Source organism: Suncus etruscus, chromosome 3 (assembly GCF_024139225.1).
Source record: "Suncus etruscus isolate mSunEtr1 chromosome 3, mSunEtr1.pri.cur, whole genome shotgun sequence".
NCBI classification, from domain to species: Eukaryota; Metazoa; Chordata; class Mammalia; order Eulipotyphla; family Soricidae; genus Suncus; species Suncus etruscus.
The window spans coordinates 18,629,219-18,643,857 of NC_064850.1; the positions used below are offsets into that span (position 1 = coordinate 18,629,219).

General features: G+C 43.7%; 1 protein-coding gene across 2 annotated transcripts in view; it reads right to left on the minus strand.

Annotated features, from left to right (window-relative positions):
* AREL1 (apoptosis resistant E3 ubiquitin protein ligase 1) overlaps nt 1–14,639 on the minus strand; it is a 58,261-nt gene that overhangs the window by 13,690 nt on the left and 29,932 nt on the right. Inside the window, exons 3-8 of one of the 2 annotated variants that reach the window (XM_049770351.1) lie at nt 10,857–10,917; nt 9,969–10,165; nt 8,432–8,669; nt 3,846–4,015; nt 3,221–3,401; nt 2,077–2,324 (exon numbers count right to left, since the gene is read on the minus strand). In XM_049770351.1, coding sequence (XP_049626308.1) covers nt 2,077–2,324; nt 3,221–3,401; nt 3,846–4,015; nt 8,432–8,669; nt 9,969–10,165; nt 10,857–10,872 — 1,050 coding nt within the window. In that variant the 5' untranslated portion in view covers nt 10,873–10,917. Of the gene's footprint in view, nt 1–2,076; nt 2,325–3,220; nt 3,402–3,845; nt 4,016–8,431; nt 8,670–9,938; nt 10,166–10,856; nt 10,918–14,639 lie in introns of both variants that reach the window. The other variant, XM_049770350.1, reaches the window with a different exon arrangement.

The window sequence follows — 14,639 nt, forward strand, 5'->3', positions numbered from 1 at the left end:
AGTGAGCACTGCATGTATAAAAACCCCTCTCCAGGTGAACTTGGACGTGAGCATCACAACCAGAAGGAGCATGAACACACAACTAAAGAGCAACCCCAGGGAGCAAGAGTTCAGGTACACAGCTAAAGGGGTGCAGGCCTCAGGAAATGATGAGGCCAAGAACATGAGCGCTAAAAAGTGGTATATGAGCCCCATGAAGGAATCAGACATGTATCATCGCAATAACACCAACAAGGAAGAGATGAGAAAAAACATACAGACTTGAACATGGTGTAGGTCAGAATTTTTCTTAAATTAAATGGTTAAAAATAAAATTCTAGGGGCCAGAGTGATAGAACAATGGTAGGACATTTGCCTTGCACGTGGCCAACCCTGGATGAACCCCAGTTAGATTCCCAGCATCTCATATGGTCTCCCAAGCCTGTCAAGAGCACAGAGCCAGGAATAACCCCTGAGCACTGGCAGGTGTGATCTAAACACAAAACAACAACAACAACAAAAAATTTTACGGGTCAGAGTGATAGTATAGGGCCGGAGAGATAGCATGGAGATAAGGCGTTTAACGCCTTTCATGCAGAAGGTCATTGGTTCGAATCCTGGCATCCCTTGAGCCTGCCAGGAGCGATTTCTGAGCATGGAGCCAGGAGTAACTCCTGAGCACTGCCGGGTGTAACCCAAAAACAAAACAAAAACAAACAAAATAAAAGAACCAGATTGATAGTACAGAGGATAGGGCACTTACCTTGCATGTAGTCAACTCAAGTTCAATCCCAGGCACTACAAAGGAGCCCCCCTCCCCAAGATACACCAGGAGTGAACCCAGAACACTGAGCAGCACCCCCTACTCCCAAGATTCTGGACCTGGAGAGATTTTACAGTGAATAAGGTGTGTGCATTGCATATGGCTGACCTAGATTCAATCCTAAGCATATGGTCCTAGACCCCTGTCAGTTGTGATCTCTGAAAACAAAGCCCTGAGTAAGCACTGAATGTAGTCGAACATTGTCCCCAAAACAAAAACATTCTTCATTAAAGATTTTAAACATGAATTAAAAAGGAAAAAAGGTATAATAAAGGTATGAGTGGTCAATTCATAACTAACCTTGTTAAATCTACTCTCAACCATTTCCCCCATTACCCTTCTCCCAAATCAAAAATAAAACGACATTTAAAAAGGAATGGTATATTATCAAAGTGTTCTGAAGAGGGACAGATTTATAAATCAGTTTTGGTTATGAGATTATAGGGATAATGCGATGATTCACAAGTTCCATTTTTCTTCTGTGGTCTAAATGAATAAGCAAGATAGAGATATGAAAAAGAAAACCCCTACACAAAGCACCTAATGCTCAGGGGCCTTGAGAAATTCACCTTCCTGTCTCTGCCAGAATTTTTCTATTTTAATCCTGGAGCCTGATGGTGACATCCATTTATTGTGGTTTCACAAAAAGCAAAATAAAAGATCAAATTGTTTCCAAATAGCACAAGGGGCCAAACAGAAAATTTTCGACTAATGAGAAATGCTTATTGGTTAGAAGCTGTTAACTTTCAAACTCTAAGAACCATGCCTTAAAAAAATCTTCACAGAAACTTCAAAGGGTGGTAGGCCCCATGGCACAGGAAGAAAGACGGCTCAATCTTCTCACCTTCCAGCAGCTTCTCTTAAGTATTGGGGACACTAAGAGTCACTAATCCGGCCCCACTATGAGTTTGTTCCTTGGCTGTTCTTGTCACCAGATACAGGAGTTCCCTCACTTATCTGCAGGGCATGTATTTCGAAACATATGCCTCCCCCTGCTCAACAGATACCTGAAACTCCAAATAGTTTTCTTATGTATATACCTTTATAGCTTTTAATGTACAGATTAGACACAGTAAGAATAACAATCAAAGAGAACCATTGTAATAGCAAACCAGTAAAAGTTACATGAACCTTTCTCTAATCATCATGTTCAATATTTTGGTGTCAGTGCAGCTGATGGGGGATTTAAAACCAAGGTGAAGCTGTGGGTGAAAGGGAGCTACTCCATGAATCCCACACAGGTGGGGAATCTGGAGGCAGAATGGTGTTCCTACCTTTGGTGACACATAGCAGTACACCTTCTTGGGTTTCTTCACCTTCTCAGGGGTATGACATTCAGAGGGAGAATCTTCGTCCTCCTCCTCAATAGCTGTGGAAGGCCGGCGCTGGGAGGAGCTCATGTGCATGGGAGGCAGGTGCCATGGTGTGCTGGCACAGTTGGTGGCATTATAAAGATAAGCCTCGAAGTAAATGCTCACTCCTGAGGTGGACACATTGCGTTCAACAATATTTTTCTCATCCTCTGAAGTATAATAAGAAGGCAGGGTGTAAGTTTTGAAATTTTGGACTTTTTTCCCTTATGGTTTTGGGGGTCAGATCAAGGGCCACCAGAAACACATCTGGCAGTGCTAGGAATGGGAAGGCATGTGCTGCCAGGGATTGAACCCAGAGCTTCATAAACGTAAGGCATTTGCTCAATCAACTGAGCCACATCTTTTGGCCCATGGGATAAAGGCCAAAAGTTGGAGTTATGAGATAAAAAAAAATTTCTTACTGCTAAGTAAAAAATTACTTAGTCCATGATGTGGAGTCAAATAGCAGAGTGTGGCTCAAATATCAAAGGTTTGTGGAGTTGGTGAGAAGGGTGTAAACATGAAAAATCACAGGGTAAGAAAGGTTTGATCCCCAAGCACCCCATATGGTCTCCAAGCCCACCAGGAGTGATCTCTGAGTGCAGGGCCAGGAATAAACCTTGAGCACTACTACGTATGGCCCCAAAACCAAAACCAGGAAGAGCGCAGATCTACAAAGAACAACAAGTGATCTAGGTATAAATTAAGAAAGAGTTTCTCTGGCCATTTGTATTTATTTTTGAGGGCATTGCTGGTGTGAATGTTGCACTGGTGAAGGAGGGTGCTCGTTTTTATGACTGAATCCCAACTACAAACATGTCTGTAATCACGGCACTTAAATAAAGATATTATTAAAAATTAATTAAAACAGCCGATCCAGGACCAAAGGTGGTTGGTTCGAATCCCGGTGTCCCATATGGTCTCCTGTGCCTGCTAGGAGCTATTTCTGAGCAGACAGCCAGGAGTAACCCCTGAGCACCACCGGGTGTGGCCCAAAAACCAAAAAAAAAAAAAAAATTTAATTAAAAAAAATTTTAAAGAAACAAAAGACTTTCTCTGAACTCACCACTTAGTACAATGATGTCGAATTCGCCATTATTGATCGGCTGATTTTGGTATGAAATGCAGGCATGGAAGCACCCACGAGAATGCAGAGTGAGCCTCAAGAATACCTGGCATGTCTGCCTGTTGGAAGTCACCGACTTCTCAAATGGGACACCAGCGCTTTCTTCTTCTTGAGGACCAAGCTAGAAGAGAAAAGTATCGTTAAACATACACAAAGGTTCGAATCCCAGCATCCCATATGGTCCCCCGTGCCTGCCAGGAGCAATTTCTGAGCATGAAGCCAGGAGTAACCCCTGAGCACTGCCGGGTGTGACCCCCCAAAAAAAAAAAAAAAAACTACCAAAAAAAAAAAATTTCTTTCAGGGGCCGGAGAGATAGCATGGAGGTAAGGTGTTTGCCTTTCATGCAGAAGGTCCGTGGTTCAAATCCCGGCGTCCCATATGGTCCCCCGTGCCTGCCAGGAGCGATTTCTGAGCATAGAGCCAGGAGTAACCCCTGAGCACTGCTGGGTGTGACCCAAAAACCAAAAAAAAAAAAAAAACATACACAAAAAGAAGAGATGAGGGGAAATAAACTGGGAAGGGTAAGCATCAGAGAAAGGAAAACAAAGAAAGGAGGGTGCCTACCTCATGAATGGACAAACTATAATCCAGCTCATCTCTCAAAGACGTGGAATTGTTGGTAGGGTTGTCATACTCATCTCGGGGCACTATTTGAAGGGTATGTGGCTGCCCACAGGTCAACACAAGAGTAGAAAAATGGCATACGATTTTGGTTTTGGAAGGAACCACCATCCCTGGAACAAAGGCAATGAGATATAATGTTTAGAGAGATGTTTTCAGGATATCTTGATCTGTTCAACGAATCATATAGAGCTGAGTCTCTGCGCAATACCATGAAGACACAAGGAAAGAAAGGAGGCCAAAGAAACAGTACAGTGGGCAAGGTACTTGCCTTATGCATGGCCAACCCAGGCTCAATCCCAATACCCTACGGTTCCCTCAGCCCCACCAAGAGTGATTCCCGAGGGCAGAGCCAGAAGTAAGTCCTGAGCACCACCACGTGTGACCCATAAAAACAAACAAAAAAGAGGCAGAGAAAAAGAAAGTAAATCAAGCAATTAACTTTTTGTTTGTTTTTTTGTTTTTGGGTCACACCCGGCGGTGTTCAGGGACTCCTGCTCTCTGCTCAGAAATCACTCCTGGAAGGTACGGGGGACCCTATGGGATGCCGGGATTCGAACCACCTTCCTTCTGCATGCAAGGCAAATGCCTTGCCTCCATGCTATCTCTCCGGCCCCATATTAAGCAATTCATTTTCAAATGAGCTTTGGGGATTCTTTTGTTTGTTTGTTTTTTGTTTTTGGGCCACACCCAGTGGTGCTCAGGGGTTACTCCTGGCTGTCTGCTCAGAAATAGCTCCTGGCAGGCATGGGGGACCATATGGGACACCGGGATTTGAACCAACCACCTTTGGTCCTGGATCGGCTGCTTGCAAGGCAAGCGCCGCTGTGCTATCTCTCCGGGCCCGGGGATTCATTTTTATAAATTCCTCATCACTGCAAGTGCTAAGCAAAAGGAGTAAAAAAAAATAAAATGCAGAAAAGAGAACTGAGAATTATAATGAGAGTGCTCAGAGTACCACTAGGTACTAGGAACCAAGAGAGACATACAATAAGAGCTGGAGAGACTGGAGACTGGGCTGGAGAGACATACAATAAAAACAGGGCTTGCCTTGCACATGACCAACTTGGGTTTGAATCATGGTACTCAATGTGGTTATCTGAGCATAGCTGGGTATGGTGCGTGCGCGCAAAATACAGAGCTGGCATAATAACAGAGTGGGTAGAGAATTATCTTATATGTGGCCAATCAGGATCTATCCCCAGCATCCTATGTGGTCCCCCAAGCCTGCCAAGAGTGATTCCTGAGTGCAGAGCCAGGAGTAACCCCTGAGCATGGCCAAGTGTGACCCCAAAACAAACAAAACAAAAAATCCAAAATAATTAGGTGCAAATCTAAAAGATATGACTTAACTTGAAAACTACAACACTGATAAAAATTTTGTTTTGTGGGGCTCAAGAGATACTATAGGGGCTGGAGTGATGGCATGGAGCTGGTAAGGCGTCTTCCTTCCAGGTGGGGGTCTGGAGACCACTCGGGGTATCGGGAGGTGAACCTCTGCTGGCAACCTGGAAAATGACCCCCTACCCGCTGTACAACAGCTTTGGCAACATGGACTACAGATTTCCCTGCAGCTATTTCCTAACACTTGCTAGTACTCCATTTCTGGACTTGACTAGACTACTCTATTTTTCTCCATCACCCTTAAATATTAAAAATGCTAGCTGTAGGGCTGGAACAATAGCACAGTGGCACGGTGTTTGCCTTGCATGCGGCTGACCCAGGACAAACCTCAGTTCGATACCCGAAGTCCCATAGGGTCCCCGAGCCAGGAGTGATTTCTCAGCGCATAGCCAGGAGTAACCCCTGCCCTGAGCGTGACTGGGTGTGGCTCAAAAACAAACAAAATTCTGGCTATTGTGTCTTGTGGATTTTGTTATTTTCCAGCAAAGCTCATATACTGGACATGGAAAATAAAGGGGTTTCTGTTGTTTCTGAGCACTTCCTTTGTGACCATTTCTGTCGTTTCTTAAACTCAGGTTGGGTTTTGGTCACTTTTGCTCCACAGTGGGGGTGAAGGGGTGTTAAAAAAAGATGGGTCAGGAGAAAATACCTCACAGACTAAATCTGCTACTTCTGTTTGTTTGTTTGTTTGTTTTGGGGCCACACCCAGTGATACTCAGGGGTTACTCCTGGCTATGCACTCAGAAATTGCCCCTGGCTTGGGGGACCCTATGGGATGCAAGGGTTGGCATGTGCAAGGCAAACTTTGCCTTACTGCCTTCTTGAAGGAAAACACAGTTGTTTGTTTGTTTGTTTTTTTAATTGGTATATTTTCAAGTTCTCCAACTATAGGCAGGCATCAATTTTGCTCAAGTGCCATTACAACAAAATACTCTGAGCACCTGAACTTTTGAAATCTGGGGGTTTCAAACTCACCATGGGTCACTGGTGTTCTGTCTGGCATTTTCAAGAAAATATTGGGTACTACAAATAGAAATTAAAGGGACAAACTTAATAAACCAGGTGTTTTCCTGGCATTTTAAAACACTTAGTGTGAAGGGTGGGGGCAGATGTCAAAATACCTGAACAATTTTTAAAGGTCATACTTAAATGTGAGCTGGCTATCCATACAAAAGAAAGAAAAGAGAAATGCAGCGGACAGGGAGAGTTTTCAATGGGCATGAGTGCTCTGTATGTTGGAGTCCCAGCTCCAATTTCTGACATCTTGTGTCCCCTTCCTGCCCCAATTTTTGTATCCTGACAAAATGGAGGTTAACACAGTCATGGTCATGGTTTTATACTAGAATTTGCTAAGTTATTGCCCTCGGGAGAAACTGGGTCAAGGATACTGATCATTCTGCACTGTTTCTTAAAACTGCACAAGACTTGACTATTATCTCCATATAAGTACTTAATTTTAGTGGAAGCAGAAAGGGACTAGAATTTATCATCAGGGTCTGAATTGTTCTCCGTTGATGGCAGGGAGGTGGGGTGATGATAATTCATGCAGAACAGTCTGTGGGTGAGACACTGAAGCAAAGGAGAAATGTGGGGGGAGGGAGGGCGTGGGAGGCACCAACTCAAGTCACCTTGCTGCAAGAGAATGAGGAGAACAAAATGACACCAATCTTCGGGTCCCTCTTATGATGGTCCGGCTCCCAAGCTTGCCAAGGTCTTCTCTCTGTACCCAGTGACACCCTCAGAAGGAAACAGAGGCAGGGCTCTAGGACACAGGATCTCTACACACTCAACAGGAACACGAGTCAGAGATTCTATTTTTAAAGCTTCAAAGTCACTGAGCATCTGTCAGGGAGTGGGGGTGGGAGGACAGAGATAAAAGCCTCAATTCTTGGGTACCTGAAGCTTGGGCAGACACTCTACAGGGAGAGGAAAAACACTGGTCAAAAGGCTGGATTAAGGGTCAATGTGATTTTACTGGAAGAGTTTTCGAAAATGACAATTTACCTGGTCTATACTGGCAAACCTATTCCTAAGAAATAACCATGCTACTTACTCTACTGCTAGAAAAACAAAACAACTGGCCCACATAAAAGCCTGTAGCACTGACAGCAGCCTATCAGCTGGTAAAGGAATAAAATGGTAATGGGTTTGGGGAGATGGCTTAAAGGGCCTAGGCTTCATCTCAGCATAACATCTGTCTGAGCACAGGAAAAAACAAAAACAAAAACAAAAACAAAAAACAGTAGTGAGCCAAGAGCATGCCCCAGCAACACAAAGTATGATGGCTCACCCTCAAAACAAAAAACAAAAAACAAAAACAAAAACAAAAAACAAGAGAAAAAACAGTAATATGGGCCAGAGCAATAGCACAGCGGTAAGGTGTTTGACTTGCACATGGCCAAACAAAGGACGGACCCCAGTTCAAACAAATAAACAAACAAAAATAATAAAATAAATTGAGCCATATTCAGGCAATGCTTAGTGCTTACTCCTAGCAGGTAGGTTAATGTGCGTGTGAGGAATAATGTCGAGATAATGTGGGTATGAGGAAGCAAACCTGGGTTGGCCATGTACAAGGCAAGTGTCATACCTGCTGTACTATCTCTCTAGCACTAGGCCACATATTTTATGACTGTACTTGTATGAAATGTCCAAAGTTGTTGCAGGATTTTGGAGACTATGGGAGTTTTGTTCTAACAGCTGTGCACAGGGTAACTGTTGGCTCTGCACTCAGGAATCACTTCTAGTGGGCTGAGGGGATACCAGGGATTGAATCCGGGTGGCCTGCAAGCAAGGCAAATTGAGGTTTTTTTGTTTTTGTCTTTGGGTCACACCCGGCAACGCTCAGGAGTTAATTCCTGGCTCTACGCTCAGACCATATGGAATGCCAGGATACAAACCACTGTCTGACTGCATGCAAGACAAATGCCCTACCTCCATGCTATCTCTCCAGCACCCCAAATTGAGTATTTTAAAGAGGATGAATAGCAGGTGAATTCAATTAATAGCAGGTGAAATAAATCTCAATGCGCTATTATTTAAAGAAAAGATAAGGCAGAAAGCAATAATAGACACAGTCAGGCAGACAGGAAATGGTGGAGAAACAAAATTAAAAAAAAACATACCAGGCTGAAAAATCTTGTAGTAGGGGCTATAGGCCACATTTAATCCACCAAGCTTCACGGAGATTTCATAACGCCCAGCCCTCCGCACAGTGAAGGCCACTTTGACCACATTGGAACTGGGTTCCTGGAGAACTTCTTGGGTCACTGGAATTTCTACTGCAAGCTCAACATGAGAGATGTGAACTCTCAATCCCACAGGCCGATGTGCAGGGAATGGCTGCCCATTCTTGTAGAATAACTGTAGCAGGAAGACACACAGAAGTAAACAGAACACCATTCCCATCAAGCATGAGAGCATTGAGAGAAAGAAGGTAACAGGTGAATCCCAGGTCCTACCGGCTCCCATGGTGCAGTTCACATACCCCAGAGGAAAACATTTTCTTTCAAGGTGTCAAGGAAACTGTTACTTAACGACCTTCAGGATGGGGGTAAAGTGCCAGGAAATCCATTTAAACTGTACATTTCTGAATTACAAATGAGGCCTCTCAGTCTTTACCAGCCCCTTTTAACTATGTTCCACTGCTTATTCAGATGCGAGAAGTCAGGGGGTATGGTACCACTCAGTGACTGAATGGAGATCAGGTAGAAGTGTAATGCCACAGTGGAGAAGTCATTTCAGGGGAAGCACGTACTCCATAAAGGGCCAAAGAGACCATGTTTGTTAGCTCTGGGGCCCTATGCAACCACTCAACCATGGCTGACTACTTGAATATGAAAGCACATGATCTTCCTGATCATCACAGGAAGAGAAAGGGCAGTTGTTGTATATTTGCAGACAGACAGTTGGCCTGATTTAGGCTGCAGACCACAGTTTTTCAGTCCCCAATGTGTTTTTTTTTGTTTATTTGTTTGTTTGTTTTTGCTTTTTGGGCCATACCCGATTACGCTCAAGGGCTACTCCTGACTATGCGCTCAGAAATGGCTCCTGACTTGGAAGAGCATATGGGACACTGGGGGGATAGAATCGTGGTCCGTCCTAGGTTAGTGCGTGCAAGGCTAGCGCCCCACCTCTTGCGACACTGCTCCGGCCCATCAGTTCCCAATTTGTAACACCTAGTTTTCTCACCAATATTCTCATTTTAAAAAAGTAATACTGGGGCCGGAGAGATAGCACAACAGTAAAGTATTTCCTTGCATGCAGCCAACCCGGGACAGACCCAGTTTGATTCCCAGCGTCCCATATGATCTCCTGAGTTGTCAGGAGCAATTTCTGAGCACAGAGCCAGGAGTAATCCGATCACCCCGGATGTGGCCCAAAATCCAATCAATTAATAAACAAACTGCTTTTAAAAAGTAACACTAAGCTTTATACATCTTCAAATCGAAGTACCTATTAAACTGAACTGATAAATGTGTGACTCCAGGCATTAACAATTCCCAAGCTCCTGGGGAAGGATGCAAAACAAGGGAAAATATTCACTAACATTTTAGGCCACAAAGTAGCAGACTCTGGAAAGCAAGTGACTGAGAAACCCCAACGGGTACGGAGACAGAAACATTCCCTTACATGCACTCGGAAGGCCATGCTGTGGCCCACCTCATAGGGGTCCTTCCAATCCCAGGAGACTTTGCATGACCGGGGATCCAGGTAATTGCCCCGCACGTAGTCATAAATAGTCCGGTCCCCTCGGCGCTCACGGTCCTCATTCTGGAGGAAGCTGACTACACGTGCGGCAAGCTCAAAGAGGAACTTAATTGTGAAGAAGAATGCAACCACAGATACTGTGATTCCACCTGGGTAAGAGAGAGAACACCACCCGCTAGTTTACTTCTCGGTTTGAGCCAACACTCAAAGAGAGAGGAACTACGGTAGCAGGGATCAGCAATGACCATCCCTGGACCCAAAACCCAGCGGGCCCTTTGGTTCTATGGGACCAAGATCTCACTCATTCACCATCATGTAGGGCTGCCTTGGTCTCGACTTGTCTAGAGTTCATCAACTACCACAGAGATGGAGCCCAGAACATTTGCTCTTTGGCCCTTCACAGAAAGCTTTCAAATTCTTGTTTTATACTAGGGGCCACAAATAATAGGCTCTCAGAGAAAGACTGAAAAGACTGTGGGGTCCATTCCCTCCTTTAGGAAGCCTTCTTCCTTGTCCAGGCAGAGGGGTTAGATGGTTTCTTAGGGTTCTTAAACTCTTCTATATTTATTGAGTAAACCTGTTCTCTTTGGCCAGCTATCTATCATTCATGTTACGAACTCTGGAGGGGTAAATTTTTGCCCTTTTGACTTTGACTAGGCAGGAAATCATGTCTGACACCAACTATAAATAACACAATGAATATTTCACAAATGAAAGAGTTTCACTGCCAAGGCTGTGAAGGTACATTCTGGCACACGTGGAAATATTTTTTTCTAGGGAAAAGGGAATAGACAAGTAGGTAACAAAAAGATAACAAAGTGGGTTCTGTCCAAAACATACCAATAACGTAAAACATCAGGTCCTTTCAAAGCCCACAGACAGCCGAGGATCACAGCTGCAACTGCAAAAGAAAACTTGCTTAGTTTGATTTTGTTTGTTGTGGTTTGGGGGCCAAAGCTGGCAGTGCACAGGGCTTACACCTGGCTCTGTGCTCAAGGGTCACTCCTGGAGGGCTCTGGGGACTATGTGGGGACCAAAGATCAAACCTGGGTGAGCCACTTACAAAGTACTACCCACTGTACTACTCCCCCAACCCCAAACTTGCTTAGTTTTCTCCTCCAGTTCTTCCTTACAAACCTCTCAGAGGCAGAGCAGAGGACATTGCTTGAGTCACCACCTTAAGCCTTACAACTCCTTGTCCTCTCTGTAGTGAGACAGGTGCCCCAACAGTAAAACAGACCCCATCATTCTCCCTAAAGCCTTCTAACTCCCTAAGAATACCACAGCCACTTGTTTTATTGCCAATTACAAAAATGCAACAATGAGGCTTTCATCTTTTTTAGATCCTGGGTCCTCTAGATAGTTTTTCTCCCCCAAGCAAAGAAGGTAATGGAGTCTCTCTCTCCTTTTGGAATTCATCTAAATAAAAATGGTGATATAAAATGTAACATTTTAAAAGTAAGTGTTATTCTCATCACATTGGTATTGTCTGATTAAAATAAATCCTGAGGAACTAGAGTAATAGCACAGTGGTAAAGCGTTTTGCCTTGCACGTGGCCAACACAGGATGACCCCAGTTCAATCCCTGGCATCCCATATGGTTCCCCGAGTGTGCCAGGAGTGACTTCTGAGCAAAGAGCCTGGAGTAACCTCTGAGCGCCGCCGCCGCTGGGAGTGACCCAAAGGCAAAATTTAAACAAACAAACAATCTTGAGCAGTCCCAATAATGAACAGTGAGCTGTCATTTAAGAGAAGTTATTTATACTGTTACCAGTCAGACAAACCAATGGGCCTCTTGGAAGATACACTCAGCAAAAAGACCAAGGAGAGGGATAGAATACAGCTCCCATCCTAACTGATATCTTAGGTCCGAATGGTTCAAACAGAAGCCAGACTCTGAAGAAAAGCTTTCAGTTTTATTTGTTTTTAGACTAACACCTGTATTCATCACTCATCTGAAGCAACCAAGGAAAAATACAATGCACACCATTGCTTTACATACTGATCTTGCACTAACTTTTTTTTTTCATTTTTGTTTTGTTTTGGGTCCACACTGAGAAGTAAGGGGGGCCTACACCTGGCTTGGTGCTTGGGGGTAACACCTGGTGATGTTCAGAGGACCACACAGAATCACAGATCAAGTACAGACCTCCAGCATACAATGCATCTGCTCCAGCCTGCTAAACACTCTGGCCTGTGTCATAAGTTTTGATCTTAGAATAAACTGTATATGCTCTCCATTCTGTAATACACACATTCATCAAGCCCTAAGATTACCATTTAATGCCTTTTACTAGCACTAGAATATTATTTACAGACAAAACAGCAAAAAATTTCTGGGCCTGGAGAGATAGCACAGCGGTGTTTGCCTTGCAAGCAGCCGATCCAGGACCAAAGGTGGTTGGTTCGAATCCCGGTGTCCCATATGGTCCCCGGTGCCTGCCAGGAGCTATTTCTGAGCAGACAGCCAGGAGTAACCCCTGAGCACCGCTGGGTGTGACCCAAAAACCAAAAAATTTCTAATTTCAGGGGCCAGAGAGATGGCATGAAGGTAGAGCATTTGCCTTGCATTGCAGGACGGTGGTTTTAATCCCAGCATCCCATATGATTCCCTCAAGCCTGCCAGGAGTGATTTCTGAGCGTAGAGCCAGGAATAACCCCTGAGAGCTGCCAGGTGTGACCAAAAAATAAAATAATAATCATAATTCTAAGCTCAAATTTGGGAAAAATCAAAGTAACTTAAAAAAAAAAGGCCAGATGTGAGTTAATGTCTAACTATACTGGAAAAAAAAAATGAGACAGAAAATGCCAAAAGTTCCATATAACAAGTGCTAAGTGGAATCCAGTAAATAGGTAAACTGACCGTATCAGAGTGACAATGTCAAGTTTCCAAGAAATCCCAATTTAAGCTGATCTCTACAAGTCCTACCAGAAAAGAAATCCACAGAAGGAGTATTAACACTCTAAATGCATGAATGACCTGCCTAGGTTCTGGAATCCTTGTGACTGTCAAAGAGTTGTGATTTAACCATTTCCTTGGCACCTTCGCCTTTACTGTGAGAACACGTCAATATGGCTCCCCACGACCATTCTAGATTAAAATCAGGGCTAAAGAAAAAACTCAACAGGTTGAGGTATGCTTCACAAACAGGAGGCTATTTCAGAGTGGTAAAAACTTAAAAATTTCTTTATAGGAGCCAGAGCTAAAGTGTAGGGTAACTTTAGGCTTACCTTGCAAACAGGCAATCTGGGTTTGATCCCTGGCACTACATATGGTCCAGAGACCCACTAGAAGTGATCCTTAAGTGTAGAGACAGAATTAACCCTTACCATCTCCAGATGTGGCCCATAAACAGCCAAAAAAAAAAATCTCTACAGTACAACATAATTGTATATAACATGTCATTTTTAAAAATTATTTATTTATTTATTTTAGTTTTTGGGTCACACCCTTTGGCGCACAGATGTTACACTTGGCTCTGCACTCAGAAATTTCTCCTGGCAGGTTCGGTGGACCATATGGGATGCCAGAATTTGAACCACCATCTGTCCTGGATAAGCTGCATCTCTCTGGCCCAACATGTCATTTTTAACTGTAATTAAATAATAATAAAATACTGAATGAAGTCAAATCTTTCTTCTTTGTATAGAAGCCTATGGATAAATAATATTACAAAAAACCTTCCATTCAGAAATAATTTTGGGGGGGGGGATTTTTGGTCCATACCTGGTGATGCTCAGGGGTTACTTCTGGCTATGTGCTCAGAAATCGCTCCTGGCTTGGGGGGCCATATGGGACACCGGGGGTCCATTCAAGGCTAGCGCTTGCAAGGCAGAGGCCTTACCTCTAGTGCCACTGCTCTGTCCCCAGAAATAATTTTTATGGAGTTCTCTAGCAGTATATGTTCACTAAAGCAAGAGGTTGTAAGTTCTTTAGATCAAAAGTTACTGTAAGGTGACACCCAAAACAAAGACATTGCACATCTTCCTCTTTCCCATAAATCTCTCCTTTGATATATAAGAGTCCACCTGGATTACTCTTGACCTTCTCCCTCCTGGTATCTGGGTATTGGTTTAATAAAATAAAAGAGGAGTTTTGGCTTTTGGCTCTGGCAGACACCATGAGGGCCACTGACTCCATTATCCTCTCCTGACTGGCTTGGCTTTTTACTTCTTCACTGCTACACTGCTTCTTCAGACCCCTGTGTGGGTTTAGAAATATGGTTCCTGGGGAGATTGCACAACTCGTGGGTTTTATTTTACAGTTACCAATGAATTTCCCTTCCACAAGTATGTATTCCAAGAACCACAGTTACGGTCATACATTCTTGTACATGGTACAGTATCCAGTTTTATGGATATTTTCCCAAAATATCTATTTTTCCTAAAACAGCTTCTATAGCACTCTTCTGCTGTTCACACTTCTTCATAAAGTGATTTTGGAATTCTTCCAAGTCTAAATCAAGTACACAGAGCTGTGTCCTAAGTCCCTACCATACCATTTCACACAATTCACTCATGTGAATTTTACTTCAAAGCACATCTCTTTAGTGTTCCTGTCCCAATATGATTCAACAAATTGCAATACTCTGACCCAGCAGAAATCAGTGGCAGCGGAAATTA